This window comes from Phytophthora sojae, assembly GCF_000149755.1.
Source record: "Phytophthora sojae unplaced genomic scaffold PHYSOscaffold_12, whole genome shotgun sequence".
Classification (NCBI taxonomy): domain Eukaryota; phylum Oomycota; class Peronosporomycetes; order Peronosporales; family Peronosporaceae; genus Phytophthora; species Phytophthora sojae.
The window spans coordinates 1,077,052-1,097,978 of NW_009258126.1; the positions used below are offsets into that span (position 1 = coordinate 1,077,052).

General features: G+C 53.6%; 5 protein-coding genes across 5 annotated transcripts; 4 read left to right on the plus strand and 1 right to left on the minus strand.

Moving 5' to 3' along the window:
* Positions 1-1,878: 1,878 nt before the first annotated feature.
* Positions 1,879-8,962, plus strand: PHYSODRAFT_362242 (hypothetical protein; the record flags this gene model as incomplete). The annotated part of the gene is made up of 8 exons (XM_009538773.1): positions 1,879-4,810; positions 5,122-5,293; positions 5,358-5,961; positions 6,068-6,192; positions 6,267-6,973; positions 7,175-7,679; positions 7,905-8,688; positions 8,759-8,962. 8 exons carry the CDS (start codon positions 1,879-1,881, stop codon positions 8,960-8,962), a joined length of 6,033 nt encoding a protein of 2,010 aa, XP_009537068.1.
* Positions 8,963-9,945: 983 nt separating this feature from the next.
* PHYSODRAFT_529284 (hypothetical protein) lies at positions 9,946-12,844 on the plus strand (the record flags this gene model as incomplete). Its single annotated transcript, XM_009538774.1, has 6 exons — positions 9,946-10,443; positions 10,515-10,639; positions 10,707-11,267; positions 11,426-11,427; positions 11,525-12,255; positions 12,320-12,844. 6 exons carry the CDS (start codon positions 9,946-9,948, stop codon positions 12,842-12,844), a joined length of 2,442 nt encoding a protein of 813 aa, XP_009537069.1.
* A 1,128-nt stretch (positions 12,845-13,972) lies between these two features.
* On the minus strand, positions 13,973-15,338 carry PHYSODRAFT_288901 (hypothetical protein; the record flags this gene model as incomplete). Its single annotated transcript, XM_009538775.1, has 2 exons — positions 15,228-15,338; positions 13,973-15,197 (listed from the first exon to the last, which is right to left on the minus strand). The coding sequence occupies exons 1-2, from the start codon at positions 15,327-15,329 to the stop codon at positions 13,974-13,976; spliced, it is 1,326 nt and encodes a 441-aa protein (XP_009537070.1). The 5' UTR covers positions 15,330-15,338.
* An 811-nt stretch (positions 15,339-16,149) lies between these two features.
* Positions 16,150-18,621, plus strand: PHYSODRAFT_362244 (hypothetical protein; the record flags this gene model as incomplete). The annotated part of the gene is made up of 8 exons (XM_009538776.1): positions 16,150-16,401; positions 16,453-16,599; positions 16,657-16,819; positions 16,891-17,276; positions 17,358-17,644; positions 17,714-18,138; positions 18,181-18,273; positions 18,350-18,621. The coding sequence occupies 8 exons, from the start codon at positions 16,150-16,152 to the stop codon at positions 18,619-18,621; spliced, it is 2,025 nt and encodes a 674-aa protein (XP_009537071.1).
* Positions 18,622-18,777: 156 nt separating this feature from the next.
* PHYSODRAFT_319335 (hypothetical protein) lies at positions 18,778-20,903 on the plus strand (the record flags this gene model as incomplete). The annotated part of the gene is made up of 2 exons (XM_009538777.1): positions 18,778-18,987; positions 19,158-20,903. The coding sequence occupies 2 exons, from the start codon at positions 18,778-18,780 to the stop codon at positions 20,901-20,903; spliced, it is 1,956 nt and encodes a 651-aa protein (XP_009537072.1).
* Between the last annotated feature and the right edge of the window lie 24 nt (positions 20,904-20,927).

Consider the following 20,927-nt stretch of genomic DNA (forward strand, 5'->3'; position numbering starts at 1 on the left):
AAGAACAGTAGAGTCATGGGCACTCCCGTCGGCTTCACGGTACGCGAACACCACCTTCATCCACCAATCGCACGCGATCAGTACATTAGTCAGTATCACGCCTTTGTGGTTCCGGAAACGCTTGACATCTTCACTTGCAACCACCACGCGAAAGTGCGTCCCGTCAATCGCCCCCAATGCCTGGTCAAAATAGGGGTGTTTGGCTGCAAAGGCTTTGGTCACCGACGTTGGGATCGCTAGACTGGAATTCAACGCTTGGACAATGGCTTGGACGCCTCGCAAAGGACGACAGAGTACGCCAGATCAAACAAAACATCCTGGGAACGGCACGTTGAAGCTGTACCCACCCAATGGAGGGCGACAGCCAAGACCTCTTGAGCGTCTCGAACAGTGTCAGCTATGCAGCTTACATAGTTCGAATAGCTCGTCAAACGCGTCGACGTCCATGCGGAAATGGTCACGAAACAGTCGACGATTCTGGGACTGATGAATCGCTTGAAAGAATCTCTGCCCATCCCGCGTAGTTAGCCCCAGTAACCGCAGCGCGTTCTCGTGTTCATCATGGCGTGAGGGGCGTTGGTCAAAGGCACCGATCGCAAAGAACATCGCTACGATTGCCTCGTCGATCTCGTCCAACCTTGTCGCTTGTGTTGGGTTGACTGTTTTTGGTAATAGTCACAAAACGTAGGAGATACCCTCGGTTTTACAACATAACTATTAGTGATCATTGAGGTCAGACCTTTATTTTGCAGCGAACACGAGAAAAGCATAATTCAATTTTGTTTTCCTTCCAAAACAACGGTCAACAAAACGCGATTTTAATTTTGCCTTTAAAATTGCGATTTTGACAAAATTACAACGATCGCGAACACGCCCCGAGAAAGCATTTGCATTTTCTACAAGCTGCAAAACAGATCTTAACCAGGGCTCGCATTTTTTATTTTGTAAAGCATTGCCGGTTGATAACCTGCATCTACAGCATTACTTTAGTAAGAAAAAACTCCAGGCAGATGCTGCGGCTGCGAAGCAGGCGCAGGAGATGACCGTAGCTAGTAAGAAAAGAAATGAAAAAAACTAAAAAAGAAGGGTTGTGCTCGTAACAAAAGTGAAAGAAAACGAGCGATGAAGTAAATTTGTGACGTAGAATGAGGTTGCCAAAACGGGTTGCCAAAACGGGTGACCAGCCTATACAAAATCCCTTATGATACTCTCAAGTAACAACCAAATTATGGTACTGTCAGTACTATTTTTCTCCGTAGAGGCAACAACGTCGAGTATGTAAATGTAGCATAGCCTGGACGAATGTGCGTCACAAATCTAAAATGTGATTTCAGGATGCACCCAGTATACAAAAAACAACAATTGCTAAAATTGAGGTCACTCACGCCCAAAACTAACTTAGGGCTACGCGCGGGCTGAGAAAGCAAAAATGACGTAAAACAGATAAACGCAGAGCGCGGTATTGCTTAGCACGTTGATGAGTGTTCGTAGCCGCCAGCATGAAGGAAAATGGCTCTCGGTTGAAGCAAAGCTCATTCTGATTGCGGAAAAAAATACTTCGAAGTATTATGGTGTGACTAATCAGTCTATTATTTCACAACATAGACTTTTGATCCCGAAGTTGAAGTTATCTTGAGCCCATGCGCATGCGATGAAGCGGAATCGATGGAGGAGCTATAGTTGTCGCGTTGATACGGATGGAGAACTCCGACGGATCAGCACTTGATTTGGAATGGCGGAAGTTGCCGACAGAGTACGAGAGGTGATGGCTGCTTTGCCGCGCTAAATGAAGCGCGTACAGCACGAGTTGAACACCACACGCCATATTTGGTTCTCTCCTCTCGCACTTGCTGCCATTGCAGGTTTGCAAAAGTCAAGATGGGCAGTACGTTGCCGTCCTACGAGGCAGCGATGCGAGACGCGAGAGAGTACCTGCGTCGTCGAGACCTGACGTCTCAGGACGAAATCCCGCTCTACTTTGCGTGGGAGCGACTGTACGCTGCCGCCAACGCCAACCTGAGCACGGACTTCTTGAACGAGACTCGAGCCGAGCTGCGTGCTCGCCAGCAAGCACGACTGATCCCACGTCAGGGTCTCCCACCCCTGCTCTTCACCTCGTTCGACAAGGTCAACCGCAAGTCGCTGCAGACGTCAGCTTTTCTCCGATCGGGTCTGTCGTCGGATGCGGCGATCGAGATGATGGCGCGTCGGTACAGTCGAGAGGCTGAGAAGTTACGCTCGTCAAGAGAAAAGTTGGTGGCGAGCTCTCTGGGTGGAGCAGGGAAGAGACTCAAGGAGGGCAAGCGGGGCAAGAAGACACCGCAACAGGAAGTGGACGAGCTACTCGAGGCTTTGGAGAGTCCAGGTTCACCGATGGGGAGCGATTTCGCGACTAGTACGCTCTCAAAGGACAGGTTGGGGGCTGGGTCGGACGATGGAGGAAAACGAGCGAAGAAAATCAACCGAAATCTCCCAAACCCTGAGCAAGAAGTGGAGGCGCTACTCGCAAAATTTGAGAACTCGAACACCGTGCGAAACCGGGTTAATGCGGTGAAACCCAAGGGCGAGGTGGACTTCTCGGGTGGCAAGGATTCTTTTGCGGGTGAGCTAGCGGGTGGGGATGCCGCGAAGTCAGCAGAACTTCGGCGATCGAGCTTCTCCATGGGGAATCCAGCTGCTGATCCGAGTGTTCTCAACGTGGAAGACGTCACTGCCTTCGCCGCTCAGGTGTCGGATTGGAGGATGCACCCCACGGCTGATACGGCTGCTTTGCCACCAAAGCTTGGTCACAACGGTTTAGCTTCAAATGGTTTAGCACCGACTACGAAGAGCACAAAGCGTGTCAATGGTGGGGGCAAGACGAGGAAATCTGGAGTGGCTGGAGGTGGCGAGGACGACACGACATTCGACACGGGTTTGGGGAGTTCTGGGTCTGATCAGGACCACTTCGATACCAACGGTTCGCTTCGCTCGAGTGCGGTCAGTACGTCACCCACTAGCAGACGCAGTACGGCTCACACAAGTGACTGGGTAGACGATGTCGACGAGAATGAACAGTTAGGTGACGAGCTAGGGGTTGTGCGTAATTCTGCTATGGATGAGATGCTGCAAGATCAACCTACCGTTGGTGGAGCCTCGAATTCGACGACACTCAATGCTCGGCCCGGGCAGCATGCCACTATGAGCACCTCAGGGGCTGAGCGGGGATCTGTCCAGCTTTCTCACGCTGTGGGGAATATGCAAGTGAAAATCAAGGGGAAAGAGATCGAAGTGACATTCAGAGGCTCACTCGATAACAGCAACAGTGACGAGAGTAGCAACACCGAACAACAGAGCGAGCGTATCAACCCGAGAGGACATCCGTTAGCAACTCAAAAAGTGTTTGGCACAATAGATGCCACAAGCAGTAGAGGCGGCGGCGAGGACGATGAGCACGACACGGCCGACCCGAAAGCTCAGATGCGTAATGCTGTTGATCAGAGCGACTTGAACTTACTGCGTAAACAGAGCAGTGTCAGATTCTCCGGTGTAGCAGACGACGACGTGGACGAGGGCACCAACGATGATGTAAGTCCCAGTCAAAATGAGCCGAAGCCGCTCGAAGCTCGCGACGCTCCGGTTGCAAGCCTACCAAGGCGACAAGAACTGCCCTCGCATCAGATCCGCACTGCTAGTACAGACAGCAGCGCCGCAAGTCAAGACGATTTGGATGAAGGCTCGTTGTATAACAATGGAGAGGCAGTCGAGCTGGATGCGCGCAGCAGCATGAAAAAGCCCCACAGACAGCAGGTCGATGTACACGATGCTCGTCTTCACGACAATGGTAATTCGCGACCTAGCACAAGTCGAAGTGGTCACCAGAATCCGACTGCGGGTGGTCGCAATGGGGTACTCCAGGAGGAGAGTCAGGGGCGACACCATATAGACTCAGACAGCCGAATCAAGCAGGTGTTAGTTGAAGACAGCGACAGTGGCAGCGACGAGGACTTTTCCGACGGACCAGACACTCCAGACCTTGAGTATCGCCATCACAAAAGCAAGCACGAATCTTCTCAACTGCAGCGACGAGCTCCTCACGACACTCGCGAATACGCCGATCATGGACGTAGTAGGCGTCCCTCTTCTAGACCGCCCTCGTCTCAACACGCAAGTTCACGCAACAAGCAGCGAAGTCACTCGACGGATTCCAGCAGTGACAGCAGCAGCGGCTACGACAGCCGAATCGAGGTGGAGAAGTCTGATCAGCGCCACCGTTCGGATACTGCAGAGCGTCCTCGATCCAGACACTCTAGTACTAGAGACCGCCAACGACCTAGTACTCGATATTCATCCATCGCCCTGCGCGATCGCGACCACTACCTCGCCGCAGCGATGGAATCACCTCCCAAACGGATCAAGCCAGAAATTCGAAGCAAAGAAACCAAGCAGACCAAGACGAAACACGACTCAAAGTCAAGCAAGTCCACGCCCAAACTTCCCGAGGGGATTGTGTGGCCACCTGGGATGGAGGCGGAGTGCATCGCTCGCCTCGGTTTGGATGGGCACCACCCGATCGCACCCCCAGGGCTGGAGCACCTCGTGACGGACGAGCAGTGGGGGGACTACTGGACGTGGCTGCACTGGTACTCGTCGTGGCAGATGTGGTACATGAAGAACGGCAAGAAGCCAAAGGGCAAATCGGACAAGGAGAAGCGACGTGGACGTCGACACACCGAGAGTGACGAATCTCTTGATACGGAGGCGGGTCGCTGCGATAACAAGTCGCAACGGAATAACAACAACGCCAATTGGTGGGTCGATGTCGGTTCAAGTAAGCGCCAGAGTCGTCGTCAAAGTCGAAGCTAACTCAATCGAATAGCGCATAGTCGTAAGCACCAAAAATGCTACGGATACGTGACTTGAATGACCTAGAACCACAGCGCAACACCAAAATATCTAACATAAGTCCACTATAACTTTAAGATCAGTCGAGTCTTACGGCTGCGAAGTTATATAAGTACAGTAGAGTCGCCTCCAAAAATACTGTCTTGTTGCCGCGGACATCTGCAGACTGATTGTGGATGGCTCATTGCTCTTCTGGGCGTTGTGCGAACGCTCCTCCAAGCACTCACGCTACTGTAGCCATGATCCCTGTGAGTGAAGTGAGCAACGAGGCGGAGGACGAACCGAAGCGCGATGACGAACCCGCTACCAGCCACCAAGCAGACGCAGACGCAGACGCGCCGTCGCCTGGCCCGGAAGAGCTAATGACCACGACTATCACCGACTGGGGGGCGGTGACCTTGAAGACTGGGTCAGTCGATACATTCGACGAAGGACGTCCGTCTGTGTATTGGCCAAGACGACACGGGTCACAGACCACTCGCCAGCCAGTCAAGAGGCGACTGCTTCGTCTTTCAGAGACTGTGGCCAGCTACCTCACTCGCGAACTCCCGTCCCAGCGCTCGCCTGAAGCCATCCGGTCCATCTCCTGGAGGGCGCGCGTCAACTTGTACCTCCAGCCCGGAAGAAACTTTGATCGGGTGGCGCCTCAACCAACTGATAATGCTCGTGCTGTTCGTGGATATCGCGATCATGACGAGCGAGACACTTGACGGACCGCGTCACGGAGGCACAGACCCGGACTTCCACTACATGCTCGACGACAGTTCGTACAATTCCATCGAGGGGTTATTCACAGTGACCTACTGTGTAGAGTTCGCGGCAAGGTGGCAGAGCGCACCGAGTCAAATCCAGCTCTGGAGGTTAATTTCTACGTGGGTGAGTCTACTGGCGGCAATCGCTGCTGTCCCCAAACTTGTCGGCGTCGCGATTAGCTCTGATACTTACCACGCAGACTCGCGCATGTACAATTTACGCATTCTTCGCGTCGTTCGACTGATGATTCTCTCACATGCGTTCATGGGAACGAAAGTACTCTTACGAGCCGCTCAGCACTCAATCGCACCTCTGAAGATCACGGTATGAATGCCGTCTACTTAAAAGCTGAGAAGCAGAGAAAAGCAGGTCGTTGTTTGAAATTGGTAGTAGTTGAATTGTTGCTCACTGTTGTGGTGTATTGTGGTAGTTTTTCTTCTTGATCACGGTGGTGATGGTGTTCGCCACTGCCATTTTCTATGCCGAGCCGTGCTACGACCTCCAAACGTGCACGTTTACCGACATCTTCAACACGGGCTACTTCGTCATGCTCACGTAAGTAAAAAAAAACACATTAAGTCAATAGCTGGAATATTTGAGGATCTCACGATTCGAATTTCTTTCTACAGCGTGGCGACCGTGGGTTATGGCAACCAAGTGCCTTCGATACACAACCCCGGTTCGCTGGTTCTCACGTGCATCGTCATGATCTTTGGCACGCTCTACCTCTCAATGCCCTTGGCGATTATCGGTATCAAGTACGACTTGGCATGGCGCGAATACGACGAGTTCGCGCGCAATAAAAAACTGGAGCAGCAGCGAAATCGCAATTTGAAAGAGATCGCCGCTGACATCGCAGCTGAGAACAGCAAGCAGACGTCTCCACATTCCAATTCCACCGTTCCTAACGCAGACGGCACTGACGCTACGCTGCAAAAGCTCGAGGTGCGCACTGTCAAGTACGTGAGCTCCGCCACTTGTGAGCGGTTCTACGAGCTCTTGAAGCACATTGTGGACTTTCACCTGGCCGTTCAGCCTCTCTTCTCCCCTGTCACCCTTGCCGAAGCTGCAACACTCGAGAGCATGTTGCAGTTTACAAAGCGCCGCAGTGAGGAAGCTTCGCAGGCTTTAGACGCGATCATAGCCGCCATAAAGCTCCATAAACGCGTCTGCGCAGACGCCCACTCCCTGTTGATAGCTCGGAAATCCACAGAGAGAGACACGGGATCGGAACGTCGAGCCAACTCCCGCCTCATGTCTGCAATTCGACGGGCCAGCAGGGAGCCCAGCACTGACTCAAGCGCGCCGAGTTCTTCAAAGCTGAGACGCGCGCATAGTAAGATCACGTCGTTGGGCTCTCGTGCCATTCAGTCAATGACCTAGAAGGAGCAACACGAAGATCCGCACACTTTACGCGCCATCATCTGGAGCATCTTCGACCACCGTCGGGACATTTGGCTGGCTCGCGTCGTGAACAAAGCTCGACTGTATCTCGTCGTACTCAGCATCGCTCTGTTCTACCTTCAAACGACTCCAGAGCTACAACATACTGGTCTTCGATCTGTCCTATGCCAACGCACAGTCCACGATTTCTGCCGGACACACGAAGAACCCGGCTGTTATGTTTTCAAAGTAGTCGGAGGATCGGGATCAAACCTCACGGTCCAAGTAACAATCGAGCCTCTGAACTTCCACTGCGCTATTGAAGCTGCAGACACGAACTGCTACGCGTCGGGGGTCAACTTTGGCTCACTGAACTTCCCTCTGTCTTGTGAGGAGGTCTTTGGGTCAGAGGTTGGGATAAAGGTGTGCAAGACCCGCATCTGCCAGACGTCGACCAGCACCATCTTCGACATTGAGCCATACTGGATCTACTTCGAGTTCTTCTTCGGCATTTTATTCACGGTTGAGTTCATCCTACGGGTGTACGCGCATCCGGCTCGACGGCAGCTAGTGGGGAACTTCAGTGCTATTGTGGACGTGATCATCCTCCTACCGTTCTACGTCGAAATTATCGAGATCTGTATCGACGAGATGCCGACGTACTCGATCGTGCCGACGATTCCGTCCTTCTTCAGTCCTCAAAACCTTTCGTATCCTTAAGCTGGGCACGCACATCCCAGGAGCTCGTGTACTCACGAAGACGGCTGAGTTGGTGTGGCGACAACTTGTGATCCCGGTAAGACCTTACAACGCTGCAAAGTCGGCAACTATCTCCTAATATTTTGGGTTGTTTTCTTGCAGCTCTTCTTCCTGTTCATGGGTAGTGTAGTGTCCGCGGCCATATTCTTCGAGCTTGAGCGGGGCACCGAGTGCTTTGTTGGCAATACGTGCATGTGGTGGGACAAGAACGTCTTGACTCGGGAGCTATCAGAACGTCTTCCAACGGGTAAACGGGTCCTTGTACAGAATACGCTTCTTACCCTTTTTACCGACATGCTGCGCTCGACCTGGTTCTCCCTCGTGAGCTTCACGACGGTCGGCTATGGTGATTTGTATACACGCACATCGCTCGGCAAGCTTGCAGACGCTGTTGGGGCGATTTTCAGTGCCTGCTACACGGCGATGCCGCTTACTTTGGTGGGTGGGCAGTTCTACATATGCTACGAAGTGTACGCCAAAGAGGAGAAGAGGCTGAAGGTGAGGGAGGTCCAAACAAATATTGGATGTGTGACCTCAAGAGCTAATTGCATCGCCTCGCTAGCTGTGCCTGCTACTCACGAGCCGTCACCACCATCTCCACCAAGGCTGTCATCAAGGACAGCGTCCAGAGTGGATGCGGTGCAGGGAGAGAAGCCAATTTCGTCACAACACACCGCCGAGTCGACGGAGTTGCAGATGATCAACCACTTTTTCCTCATGCACAAGGTGTTCAACGAGGTGATCGAAGATCTGAGCTCACTCAATCGACTTAGCACCGAGCGCGTTGCCAGTGCACGAAAGGGGTCGTTTGGTTCAGGATCAGAGTCGACTGCGACGAAGCTAGCTGATGTGAGGCAGCGCGAACAAACGGTCGAGGCCAAGATCTCGACCAACATGGTCTTCTGCATGGTACGAAACCCTCAATAACTATGATACGACCGTGCAAAGCTTAGACATTAACGTCGTTGTCCCTATGCAGACGGCGTACTTGAACTTCGCGTCGATGATCGAGCGCATTCTCGGAACGAAAGCAAAGCGGACGCTGCGACTCCATAACGCACACACCGACGCACTGCTGCCAGCGAGTGAGTTGCTGCGCGTGAGCAATGACCACGAAAGCGGGAACTATAGCGATGTCGTCGATAGTGACGAGGTTCAGATTGAACCAGGAGTCAATACCTGAGCATTAGATCAACTAATACACTCAAACAACTTATGCCCCTGATAGAGTTCGAAACTACAGGTGCCCAATGATGGTGTCACGTAAAGAATGTACGCTGTGGTGAACATAATAGTAACAGTGTAGCTTTGATGAGGTTATTGATCTATTGCATGGACGTCGTTTATCTGCTTCTTTCGTTAGCGCTGCGTTATCGTTCCCCATTACAGGTTTGAGCCCCGATTTGCAGTACAGCCATAGCACGTTTGAGCGAAGCCATAAAGACTCTATGATAGAGTTCGGTACTGCGGGCTCGGACTCGACAAGTAGCTGCTGTTTCCCTACGAATGAGCCGCGCGAAGGTCGAAGTTCGTGTTGTGAAATGTTCAGAGTTCTGTGAACGCTTAAAGCCGACCGCTCTATTCGTTCTCTCTCTTGAGACAGTCTGTCACTCACTCGAAAACGAACGAAAATAACCAGCATGCCCGCCCAAGCCAAAATGGGAATGCCAGAGTTGGTTTCGCGGTTCCAAGTGGGCGGGCTAGACTCTCAATTCTGCTTGCTCAACTGGTGACGAGAGCGCGGGGCTCACGGCACTCCTGTTTCAGTACGGATTCCGCGTATGAGCCATGCTGCACGTGAGGGACGTCACCGAGGAGAGGACCTGGAGCGAGGAACAGGAGGAAGATGACGAAGTCCACAGTCTACCGACGGATGGGGCTGCAGGTCCAGCTAAAGAAGATATGCCAGAGGCTCCACCGGATGACACCAACGACGACAACGTAACGTTAGATGAACCCCCACTCGTCGGCCCTCCAGCATCTCTAACTGTGGCTCACTCTACCACAACGACAATTATCAAGCACCAAGACTCGGAAAACTCTCGAAGTCGCCCCAAATTGTCTGGAAGAGGCGGAAGACGAATGCTGCGTCGAATTCGGAGAGCACTGGCTAAACTATTCGCTCACGACCTCCCGCTGGTACGTGCACCCGAGAGGATCCGTGCCATGCCCTTGAGGGCACGAATTAACTTTTTTCTTTCGAACCCGGAGGAGTCAAATATCGGCTGGCGACTGCAGCAGCTTCTAATGGTGCTTCTGTTTATCAACGTGTGCGCAATGGCGAGTGAGACGGTTGATGGACCGCGCTTCGGTAGCTCTGATCCTGGATATCCCTATATGCCGGGCGATAGCACGTTCATCGCTGTTGAAGTACTGTTCTCGTTATTTTTTGTCTTCGAGTTCGTCGCACGATGGGTAACTGCACCTAGTCAGTCCCAGTTCTGGAGATCAGTCTCGACGTGGATAACACTCTTAGCGGCGATAGCTGCATTGCCCAGACTTTTATTACTCGCGGCGGGGGCGGACACTGAGTTTGCAGATGCGTTCATGTTCAACTTGCGCATCTTGCGCGCTATCCGGCTTATTGTCCTAGCCTACGTGTATGTGGGGACGAAGGTGCTGTTCCAGGCAGCGGTAAATTCCATCGCTCCACTGACGATTACGGTACGGTAACTCTTACCCTACCATTAATGCTCGATCGTTGCTACTAACAACCCTCTTCACCGGTATGACAGCTTTTCTTTTTGGTCACGGTTGTGATGGTGTTTGCCACCGCCATTTTCTATGCTGAACCGTGTTATGACCTGAAAACATGCACCTTTACGGATATTCTAAACACCGGCTACTTCGTCATGCTCACGTACGTGCTTTTAAAAGATGGGGGCGTAGCTAGAGTTCTAATTGACGTCGAATTTGAATTATTTTAGGGTTGCAACAGTGGGCTACGGGAGCCAAGTGCCATCGCTTCACAATGCTGGATCGCTGATACTCGTGTGCATTGTTATGATTTTTGGAACGGTCTACTTTTCGATGCCGCTCGCAATTATCGGTGTCAAGTACGAACTGGCGTGGGCCGAATACGAAGAATATGCTGAGAATTTAAAGCTGCCGCAGCAGAACCAACCGCAACGCGAGAAGAAGCGCACTTCTAAGCTTTCCGCGGACATGTCCCGACGGCAGATTATTAACGCTCTTGCTGGAAGAAATGACGACGACGAATTGGAGAAAATTGAGGCGCATACCATGAAATACGCGAGCTCGAACACGTGCGATCGGTTCTACCAGTTGTCGCAGTCGATTTTGGAAGTGAATGCCTCACTTCAACACATAGTCTGCCCCCCTGCGGCTGCGACTGATATTCCGACGACTCTGGAGGCTGTGATTCAAAGCACTAAGCGACGTAGTGACGAGGCTTCTCATGCTTTAGATGGCATTATGTCGGTCATTAAACTCCACACTCGCGTGTGCTCAGAAGCGCACGAATTGTTGTTGGCGTTAAAATCCCCATTACCAGAACACGAGACGGACCTGGATCGATATTTGTCTAGCGGCTTGCTCACCAGCAAAGGCACGCACACTTTTGGCTCTCACAGTATATCTCGAATTAATCGCGCTAAGGGAGCGCTCGTAGCATTAGGTGCTAAAGCTGTGAAGGCAATCTCACATCACGACCACCACGTGGACCCAAAGAGCTTGCGGGCGGAGATTTGGAACGTTTTCGAGTACCGTCACGACACGCCAATAGCTCGTGCTGTGAACAAAGTCCGCATGTACACCATCGTGCTCAGTATCGCCGTGTTTTACTTGCAGACTACCTCGGAGCTTCAGAACACAGGAGTACGGACATTTCTGTGCCAGCGCAACGTTCATGCATTCTGCGATAGATACGATGATCCGGGGTGTTATGTGTTCAAGGAAGTATCAGGGACGGGATCCGGATTATCGGTCGAAGTGACAGAGCAGATTGTTGATTTCGACTGCGAGATTGGGGATCCAGATGAGACCTGCTATGCTTCGGGTGTGAACTTTGGCTCGAAGAATTTCCCAGTATCATGCAGTGACGTTTTCCCGTCGGGTCCTGGCATTACCTACGTATGCAATAGTCGACTTTGCAACCCCCCGGTGCAGTTCATGTTCGACATGGAGCCCTACTGGATCTACTTCGAGTTTCTGTTTGGATTTTTGTTCACGGTTGAGGTGGCGTTGCGCGTGTACGCCCACCCAGTGAGACGTCTTATTTGGGCGGATTTGAAAGTGCTTGCGAGTATCCTCATTTTGATCCCGTTCTACGTCGAGGTGGTCGAGATCATGATCGGAGAGTGGCCGACGTACTCGGTCATACCAACATTGCCCTCATTTTTCTCGATGGTTCGGTTCCTCAAGAGCCTTCGTATTCTCAAGCTTGGCTCTCACATTCCCGGGTCACGTGTGCTGATTAGGACGGCGCAGCTTACGGTGGAACGGATTGTAATCCCGGTAGGATCTCTTTTTTTCTTAACTCAAGTGGCTGCGCGTTTTTTAACCCTTGTTTATATTGTAGCTTTTCTTCCTGTTCTTGGGTTGTGTGGTCTCTGCAGCCGTTTTCTTCGAGCTTGAGCGCGGTACCGAATGTTTTGTGGGGAAGAGCTGCATGTGGTGGAGCAAGAACGTCTTAACTGCCGAGATGTCGGAAGGATTGCCCATCGGCAAGCGCATCTGCGTTCAAAACACCCTCGTCACTATGATGACGGATATGCTGCACTCGACGTGGTTCTCGCTCGTAAGCTTCACTACTGTCGGCTATGGAGATCTGTATCCGCGCACATCGCTGGGGAAAATGGTCGATATCATCGGCGTGATCTTCAGTTCGTGCTACACCGCTATGCCGCTCACGCTGGTCGGTGGCCAGTTCTACATTTGCTACGAGCTGTACGCGCAGGAAAAGATGCTCAAAAAGGTAAGTTTTCTGTTGGTAGTCGTGAATGAGAGCACCTCTCAACTAAGGTGGTATCTTATTGAATTACTCAGCGACGAGCTCAAAAGCAGATCAAGCCGGACGAGTCTTCTGCAATTGTTCGGAGTCTGATGCACGCGTTCCCCAGCACGCGTGATATGTCTGAGAAGATTGAGGAGGACATGCCATCTGAGTCCACACAGGAAGACCAAGCTAGAACGGACTCACAAGCTGTGATCGACCCAGTCGAGACCTTTCGACTCCCTTCACTCTCGACTCGAACGGTGTCAGCATCCTCGGCACCCTCGACGGATCGCGGGGAGGACCCCGCGTCAAAGCAGCACTACACGCACTCGACTGAGATCCAGATCATCAACCACTTCTTTCTCATGCAGAAGGTCTTTAACGAGGCGATCAAGGACATCAGTCTGCTCAACCGACTGGGCATCGAGCGCGTCAACATCATGCGCAAGAACTCGAGCGAAGCTGCCGCCCTGCTCGCCGACAGGAGAGAGCGCGAGATGGTGGTGGAGGCCAAACTGTCCGAGAACATGGACTTTTGTGTGGTACGCTATTACTCTGCCTTGTATTTGTGAAGAACTACACAACTAACTCGGTTTATGACTTTGATAGACTGCGTGCTTGAACTTTGCGGCGATAATCGACCGCACGCTTGGGACGCAACGGAAGAGAAGCAAATCTCAGCGACCGTCGATCATCCAGACCAACGCGCTGCTTGCAGTCGCTGAGGGGACGGCCGAGCTGCTGCAGAAGAAGTCGTCCAAGGCCCCCTCGGTTCGCAAGAAAACAGTGACTGCTGCTGACATGGCCCCAGACTCGAACGAGTCGGTGGGTGTTCGTTCGAAGCGCAATTCGCTCAAGAGGATCGCCACGCTCTCAAAGATCTTCGTCGGGCCGATCCTACACAAAGGAGACCACCACAAGTCTCCGAAATGGGCAGAATACACCAACAAGAAGAACGAACACGAAGAGTCCATACCTGAATAGCAAGTGTGTAGAATAGGAGTGGGAAGCAAGACGGGCAGTGAGAAGCACTGCGTCTTGAGTTTTGATCGTGTACTTACGCCATACAAAATTGCTGTTCGATCCTTAAAATTCTTCTGTGACTTGGTTCGTTGCGATCGTCAGCGAAATGGCCAGCGCGAAGTAGAAGCGTCCTTGCTGCATCACAGCTCTACAGACCGGCAGCTGGTGGTGATGATCTCTGGGGACTGTCGATAACTTTACCTGGAGTGTGTACTTAGTACTCCTCGCCAAACTCCTCGTCGTCGCCCTCGGCCGTCTCGGCCGACACCTCCTCGTAGTCCTTCTCGAGCGCGGCCAGGTCCTCGCGAGCCTCCGAGAACTCGCCCTCCTCCATGCCCTCGCCCACGAACCAGTGCACGAACGCGCGCTTCGCGTACATCAGGTCGAACTTGTGGTCGATGCGCGAGAACACCTCCGCGATCGCGCTCGTGTTCGAGATCATGGCCACGGCGCGCTGCACACGGGCCAGGTCGCCGCCCGGCACCACCGACGGCGGCTGGTAGTTGATGCCGCACTTGAAGCCCGTCGGGCACCAGTCCACGAACTGGATCGTGCGCTTCGTCTTGATCGTCGCCACGGCCGCGTTCACGTCCTTCGGCACCACGTCGCCGCGGTACATCAGACACGCCGCCATGTACTTGCCGTGGCGCGGGTCGCACTTGGCCATCATCGACGTCGGCTCGAACGCACTGTTGGTGATCTCGGCCACCGACAGCTGCTCGTGGTACGCCTTTTCGGCCGAGATCACGGGCGCGTACGAGCTCAGCATAAAGTGGATGCGCGGGTACGGCACCAGGTTCGTCTGGAACTCGGTGATGTCCACGTTCAGCGAGCCGTCGAAGCGCAGCGACGTCGTCAGCGACGAGATCACCTGCGCGATCAGGCGGTTCAGGTTCGTGTACGTCGGGCGCTCGATGTCCAGCGAGCGGCGGCAGATGTCGTAGATGGCCTCGTTGTCCAGCATGATGGCCACGTCCGTATGCTCCAGCAGCGCGTGCGTCGACAGCACCGAGTTGTACGGCTCCACCACGGCCGACGACACCAGCGGCGACGGGTAGATCGTGAAGCCCAGCTTGCTCTTGCGGCCGTAGTCCACCGACAGGCGCTCCAGCAGCAGCGAGCCCAGTCCGGAGCCGGTGCCGCCGCCCACGGCGTTGAACACCATGAAGCCCTGCAGGCCCGTGCACGCGTCCGCCAGCTTGCGCACGCGGTCCAGCACCAGGTCCACCACCTCCTTGCCGATCGTGTAGTGGCCGCGCGCGTAGTTGTTGGCGGCGTCCTCCTTGCCCGAGATGATCTGCTCCGGGTGGTACAGCTGACGATAAGTGCCCGTGCGCACCTCGTCACACACCGTCGGCTCCAGGTCCACGAACACGGCGCGCGGCACGTGCTTGCCCGAGCCCGTCTCGGAGAAGAAGGTCGAGAACGAGTCGTCGCCGCCGCCCACGGTCTTGTCGCTGGGCATGGTGCCGTCGGGCTGGATGCCGTGCTCCAGGCAGTAGAGCTCCCAGCAGGAGTTGCCCGTCTGGATGCCGCCCTGGCCCAAGTGGATGGACAGGATCTCGCGCATTGTTTGTTGACTGTGGCTGCTGCTGTTGGCTGCGGAGAGTGTTGGTCGCTGGCTGCCTTGGACTTGCGCACTCGGGGGTGGATTCGATAGTGAGCTGGGAAAGGCATCGGACCCACGTGGTCGGCTACAGCCACCGAACGAATAAGGGTGGGAAAATGATGGGCGAACTTTCTTTCGCGCCAACATGCCAGATGGCTTGGCGAGGCTTCGAGCTGAGGAGGTCAGGCTACCGCTTGGCAGCGCCAGACTCTTATGTTGTTGGCACCTGCAGGGCAGGGCTGGTGGTGGCACTTGCACATGTAGTACAACAAGTGTGTTGAAGGTTAAGAAGAGAGCATCAACCCATCTTGACACGTGGGCCCTTAGACGAGCAAGTCCCTAAATCTCGAAGCGAGCTCGCTACGAACATCCTATTAATACTAGTTGTGCTAGGTAGCTCTTAGCATTCTGCATGGAGCTCGGTGGTTCCGGTGCGGCAAAGGAAATCACAACGGGTATCCTCACTTAGGAGGCATTCGGTGTTGAAGACTGTATCAGCTGGTGGCGGGATGCTGTACCACGAAAACGGATCAGCATCCAGCGTACCGCCGAAACGGTATGCCTGTCCACAGGAAATCAGTGTGTCCACACGAGATTCAGCCCGCATGCGACGTGTGAAACGCCGTCCAAGGGATCACCTGCCACCCCACTTGAAGCCGGAACGGCGAGATGGACCCCAGGCACGCCACTGACCTGGCGGTTGCATTTCTCAATCGGCCACGCAGGCGTCCAGTCCGTCAGTCGGCCAGCCCATTGACGAGCTCCACCCACAGATCCGTCCATGGCCGCCAGCTTCAGCGACGAGCGCTCGCCGCTGCTGCCCTCGGGTGTCTCGCAGCGCATCGGCCGCCGCACGCGCCTCCTCGTGAGCGGCCTGGCGCTGCTGCTGCTGTTCGCAGGCGCCGTGAGCTGCATTGCGATCGTGCTGCGGCTGCTGAAGGGGTCGGCGCATGTAGCTGCGCCGTCGGTGATCACGCCGCTGGTGCTGGAGGAAGAGGTAAAGACGCGTCGACGGTCGAATCTGCGCGTGGTCGTAAGAGGGTCTTGATCCGGTGCTTACATTGGGTGTGACTGTGTGCTGCAGTTCGATGCCATTGTGATCGGCGGTGGACCGGCGGGCTCCGTGGTGTCCAAGCTGCTGAGCGACGATCCCTGGCGGCGCGTGCTACTGATCGAGGCGGGCAACGCGTCACAGACGGAGTTGGGTGGCAAGGTGAGGGAGGAGGAGAAGGTTGGTGCAAGGAGGGTGAAAGCTAATGGTACTGATGATCTTGGTTATTGACTGCAGGAGGCGATTGCGTCGCCACTGAATGCCAAGGCCTTGACGCCGTTCGACGTGCCGTTCTACTGGACCAACGTGGCCAACACGCCGTCGCTGCATTGGGCGTACCCGGACGTGAATGTGGCCAAGGCGCTGGGCGGCTGTGGGATCCACAACGCCATGCTCTACGGTGGGTTGCGACGTCCGCTGTGTAGTTTACGTGACAATGGATGAGGGCTAACGTGTGGTCTGTGGGTTTAGTGCGAGCGCTGCCATCGGATCTGGAGCGGTGGCAGATGGACAAGTGGACGTGGGAGGAGGCGCTGGACATCTACATGACGATCGAGGACTTCGACGGACCCAACTCGAGCTACCACAGCACTCAAGGGTTTCTCCGCACCAGTCCACCTGCAGTGGAGACGGCGCTGTCCAACGAGTTCATTGAGGCGTGCGAGGAGTTGGGCATCCCACGGACAGCGGACTTCAATGCACCCGGTGGGCGGTATGGGGCTGGGTACTACCACTTCAACACCCGCGACGGTGTGCGCGAGAGTGCCGCCAAGGCGTTTCTTGGGCCGATGCTGGACACCAAGACGGGCAAGTCCACCAAGAGCAATTTCCGCCTGATGCTCGACACGACCGTAACGGTGAGTGCACTCGCTGTATCTTCCCCACGAACGTTGCCAGCACATATTCTGACTTGTTTAATATTGTTGTCATGACATCAGAGAATCCGGATCAACGATAATAACGTGACGGAAGGTGTGGAAGTTCGATACAGCAACGGCACGGCGCAGCTCATTCGTCTCGCAAAGCATGGGGAAGTCATCGTTACAGCGGGAGCGATCAACACGCCCAAGATTCTGATGCTGTCTGGACTCGGGAATCGCGACACGCTCGAGAAAGTGGATCTTCCTGTGAAGAAGCACCTGCCGCGCGTTGGGATGAACCTGCAAGACCACCCTGTCATTGGAATGACGTTCGAGTGCGAGTTACCCCGAGCCGTCGATCTCAAGTAAGTCAGTCCTGCACTGCCTATCGCTTTGACGCCAGGATTCTGACGATGTTGTCGTACATGATGAAGGGCGGAGTTGGACTCGTATTTCAAAGCCACCAACACAAAGCACACCAATGCGTCCAGCTTTGGTCTATTTGGCTCGGCCGGCATTAGTGTTGGGGCGTTTCTGATCCCCCCAGGCTCGACCATACCTGAAATCCAGCTCACACTGTTCCCACGCAAGTCCGAGCCACATATGTCGAACAGCGCGGAGCTCAATCACGTGACGGAGGTGATCATCACGATTGCGCTGCTTCACCCGCTTGCGCGCAATCGCGTGGTGCTCGTTCACGACGAAGATGCTTCCGTCGACGGCAACGACATCGATGACCACTTAATCCCGCGCGTTGTCTCGGAGGTGCCGGAGCACAAGCCTGAACACCTTCGAGCAGGTGACGTCTGGAAGATCACGTGGGCCATTGGCGTGGTTCGAGAAATTGCAGCAATACTAGGTAAGGCGGACCGAGTGTGTTTGGTACTAAAGTGTGCTTGAGATACTAACATCAATGCCTTGAATGCTGTATTAGACGAGAAGGACCTGATCGGGAAGGAAATCACCCCAGGCGCCGACGTCACTTCCTCGAAAGGTATGCTATACGCTATACAAAAAGTTTGAGTAGTATGAGTTCACGCCCTGACGGAAATGTGCGTTGTGTATGCTAGATCTGGAGGAGTGGGTACTCAACTCGGTGTTTAGAAATACGCATTGGGTTGGCAGTGCGTCCATGGCGACGTCAGAGGACGAGGGTGTCGTGGACAACCATTTGCGCGTCTTCGGCGTCAAGAGTCTACGCGTAGCTGACGCGTCTGTCATCCCTCTCATCCCGAACGGCAACGTGCACTCGTCGGTGGTGATGGTAGCAAACCGTGCCGCACAGATTCTGCGTGAAGATGAAGCAGACTACCGACGGCGCCACGCGCCACATGCTGCGTAGAAGTACCAATGGCGTGCCAACGCATTATTTTGCCAGCTATAACTATGAGTAAGCTTACGCATTTAATCTATCGACAGCCGTATTTCTAGCAGGCAGCAATCGAAAACTGTGTTGTGAGTCCCAACCAGAATTAGCAGAGCCATGGTCGAGAAACCAATGGTCCATGGCTTGCCTGAACCGCCTTCAAACAAGTTCGTGGGTCTTTCATTCTGCGCGTTCGCTTACTGGTGGGTGGTTCTCTTTGGCGTCCACCTCCTAACGTTCGTCTACAACGCGTGCTTTGCGAAATTCTACTGGGGCTTCGATTCAACACTTCTGAGCTATGTGCTCGAGCTTTACATCATTGGAATCCCCGAGAGAAGTTTCGTATTATCGCTCTTGTGTACATGATCCTGGCTGGTATACACGGAGCATGTGCCCTGCACATGCTTGTCAGCTTATGCTGGCATCGGCCATCATGTGGCATGGAAACTGGACAATCCAAGAAATCGAGCAACAACCTGACCAAGGGAGGCATAAAATCTAAAGTCAAGCAGACTTGCTGTGCGCGGGTGTTTGGGTGGATATACCGTGCCTTCCAGCGTTGGAGCGAACTCTTTGGTGTAAATGGAAGCTACTTCCACACCTCCATCATTTGCCGAGAAGTCCTTGAGACCGTTCTCCAGACCATGCAGGCATTTCGTATGAGCGTCCATCTACCCGACACTCGCCTCAACGGCTTCTACGTCGGGCTACTTGTTATCAACTGCTGGTCGTCCTTGGTTATCCATTCTCGTTGGTTCTCGCGCGATGAAGCCCGACGTCGCTTTGCGTTGCTTGTGTCTGACTGCGCATTGGATCTCATGTCGACGGTGGGTGTGTCGACAGCGATTGTACTACGTTACGTCGGTGAATTGGAGCTTACCGCTGAGGGATTTCAGTTTGATAGACTGGGAGATGATGACAGGCTAGCACAGATGCTGACTGAAACGCAGCTAGTTCTCGTAGCGTCTTGGACTGATTTGGCAATGCGCAGCATTTTCTCGCTTAGTCTCGCCATGACTATCACAAACATGAAGGAACTGATACGCTACTCGCCAGCAAGCAAGATCCAAGTGCAGGCCGTCAGAGCTTGCAGCGACACAGAAGTTGATGGGCTACGAGCTACTCCACTACTATCGCAACAGCCACAACGCATAGTCAAAGTTTTAACCAAGCCGGCGTCGGAAGCACAAGCACCTTTTCATCACGCTGTACATATTGCGTTCGCTGTGTGGGGCGCTGTTTTACTGGCTTTGCATGTGTATGCAACTACGAAGACACCACTAAGCATGTGCATGCCCAAAGTGCATCCTCTGGCAGGGACGCTACCTTCGTGCTTCATGGTGAACTTTAACTGCCATTACCTTGGGATCACGGCCACTAATGAAGAAGTACACCGTGAATGGAGTAAACTTGATCGTGCAACCGCTGTGAAGCTTCGTGTGCTGCATTGCCCAGCGTTCGAAATGCCCGAAAGTTTTCGTGAATTCTCTCAGCTGCAAGAAATCCAAGTGTACAACTCCACAATAGCAGGCTGGGGGTTGGAAGCTGCCGTCACGAACAGTAGCCACCCGAAAGTACTCTCTTTGACTGCAGCTCGCGTGAACATGACGAATGGACTCCTCCCACGTGGTTTGCAGTCACCAGACTTTCCCAATAGTCTCAGTCAGATCGTTTTCTGCGAGACTAATCTCTGCGAGCTACCAAGTGATATTGATACAATATGGCGCGCCCACTCGAGCATCTACATGGAGAACAGCAAATTAACTTCTGTCCCGCCCGCACTTACCCGATTACAGCCGTATTATCTGGCACTGAGCGGAAATTCCATCACAGAGGTACCATCGGAGCTGTTCGAAGTAAATGGTCTATTGCGCATTGGTCTTGGACGCACAAACATCAGTGTTGTACCTCAAAATGTGCTTCACCCGACGACAAGTGCCCCCATTATCGATGTTACGCAAACTTCCGTGTCATTCTTCTGGGCGTGGATGGACCTGATTCTCCAACCAAATCCAGGTTATCCGCCAAAACTGTTAGCTGGTGGGTCCCCATATTGCTCTGACCTCGACAGAATCATGATTGGAGTTTCAAAGACCTTCAGCGAACCATTTTCAGCTCAGTTTTCCCCACTGCTGATGAATTCATCCGAGGCAAATTGGGTCTTCCTTAGCCAGGTTGTTGACTGCACTCCACCATCCAGACCCACAGATTTCCCGCTCGATGATTGGGATCAATTTTACCGTCTCGTGAACGAATGATACAAAACTAGATTCATTTTATCT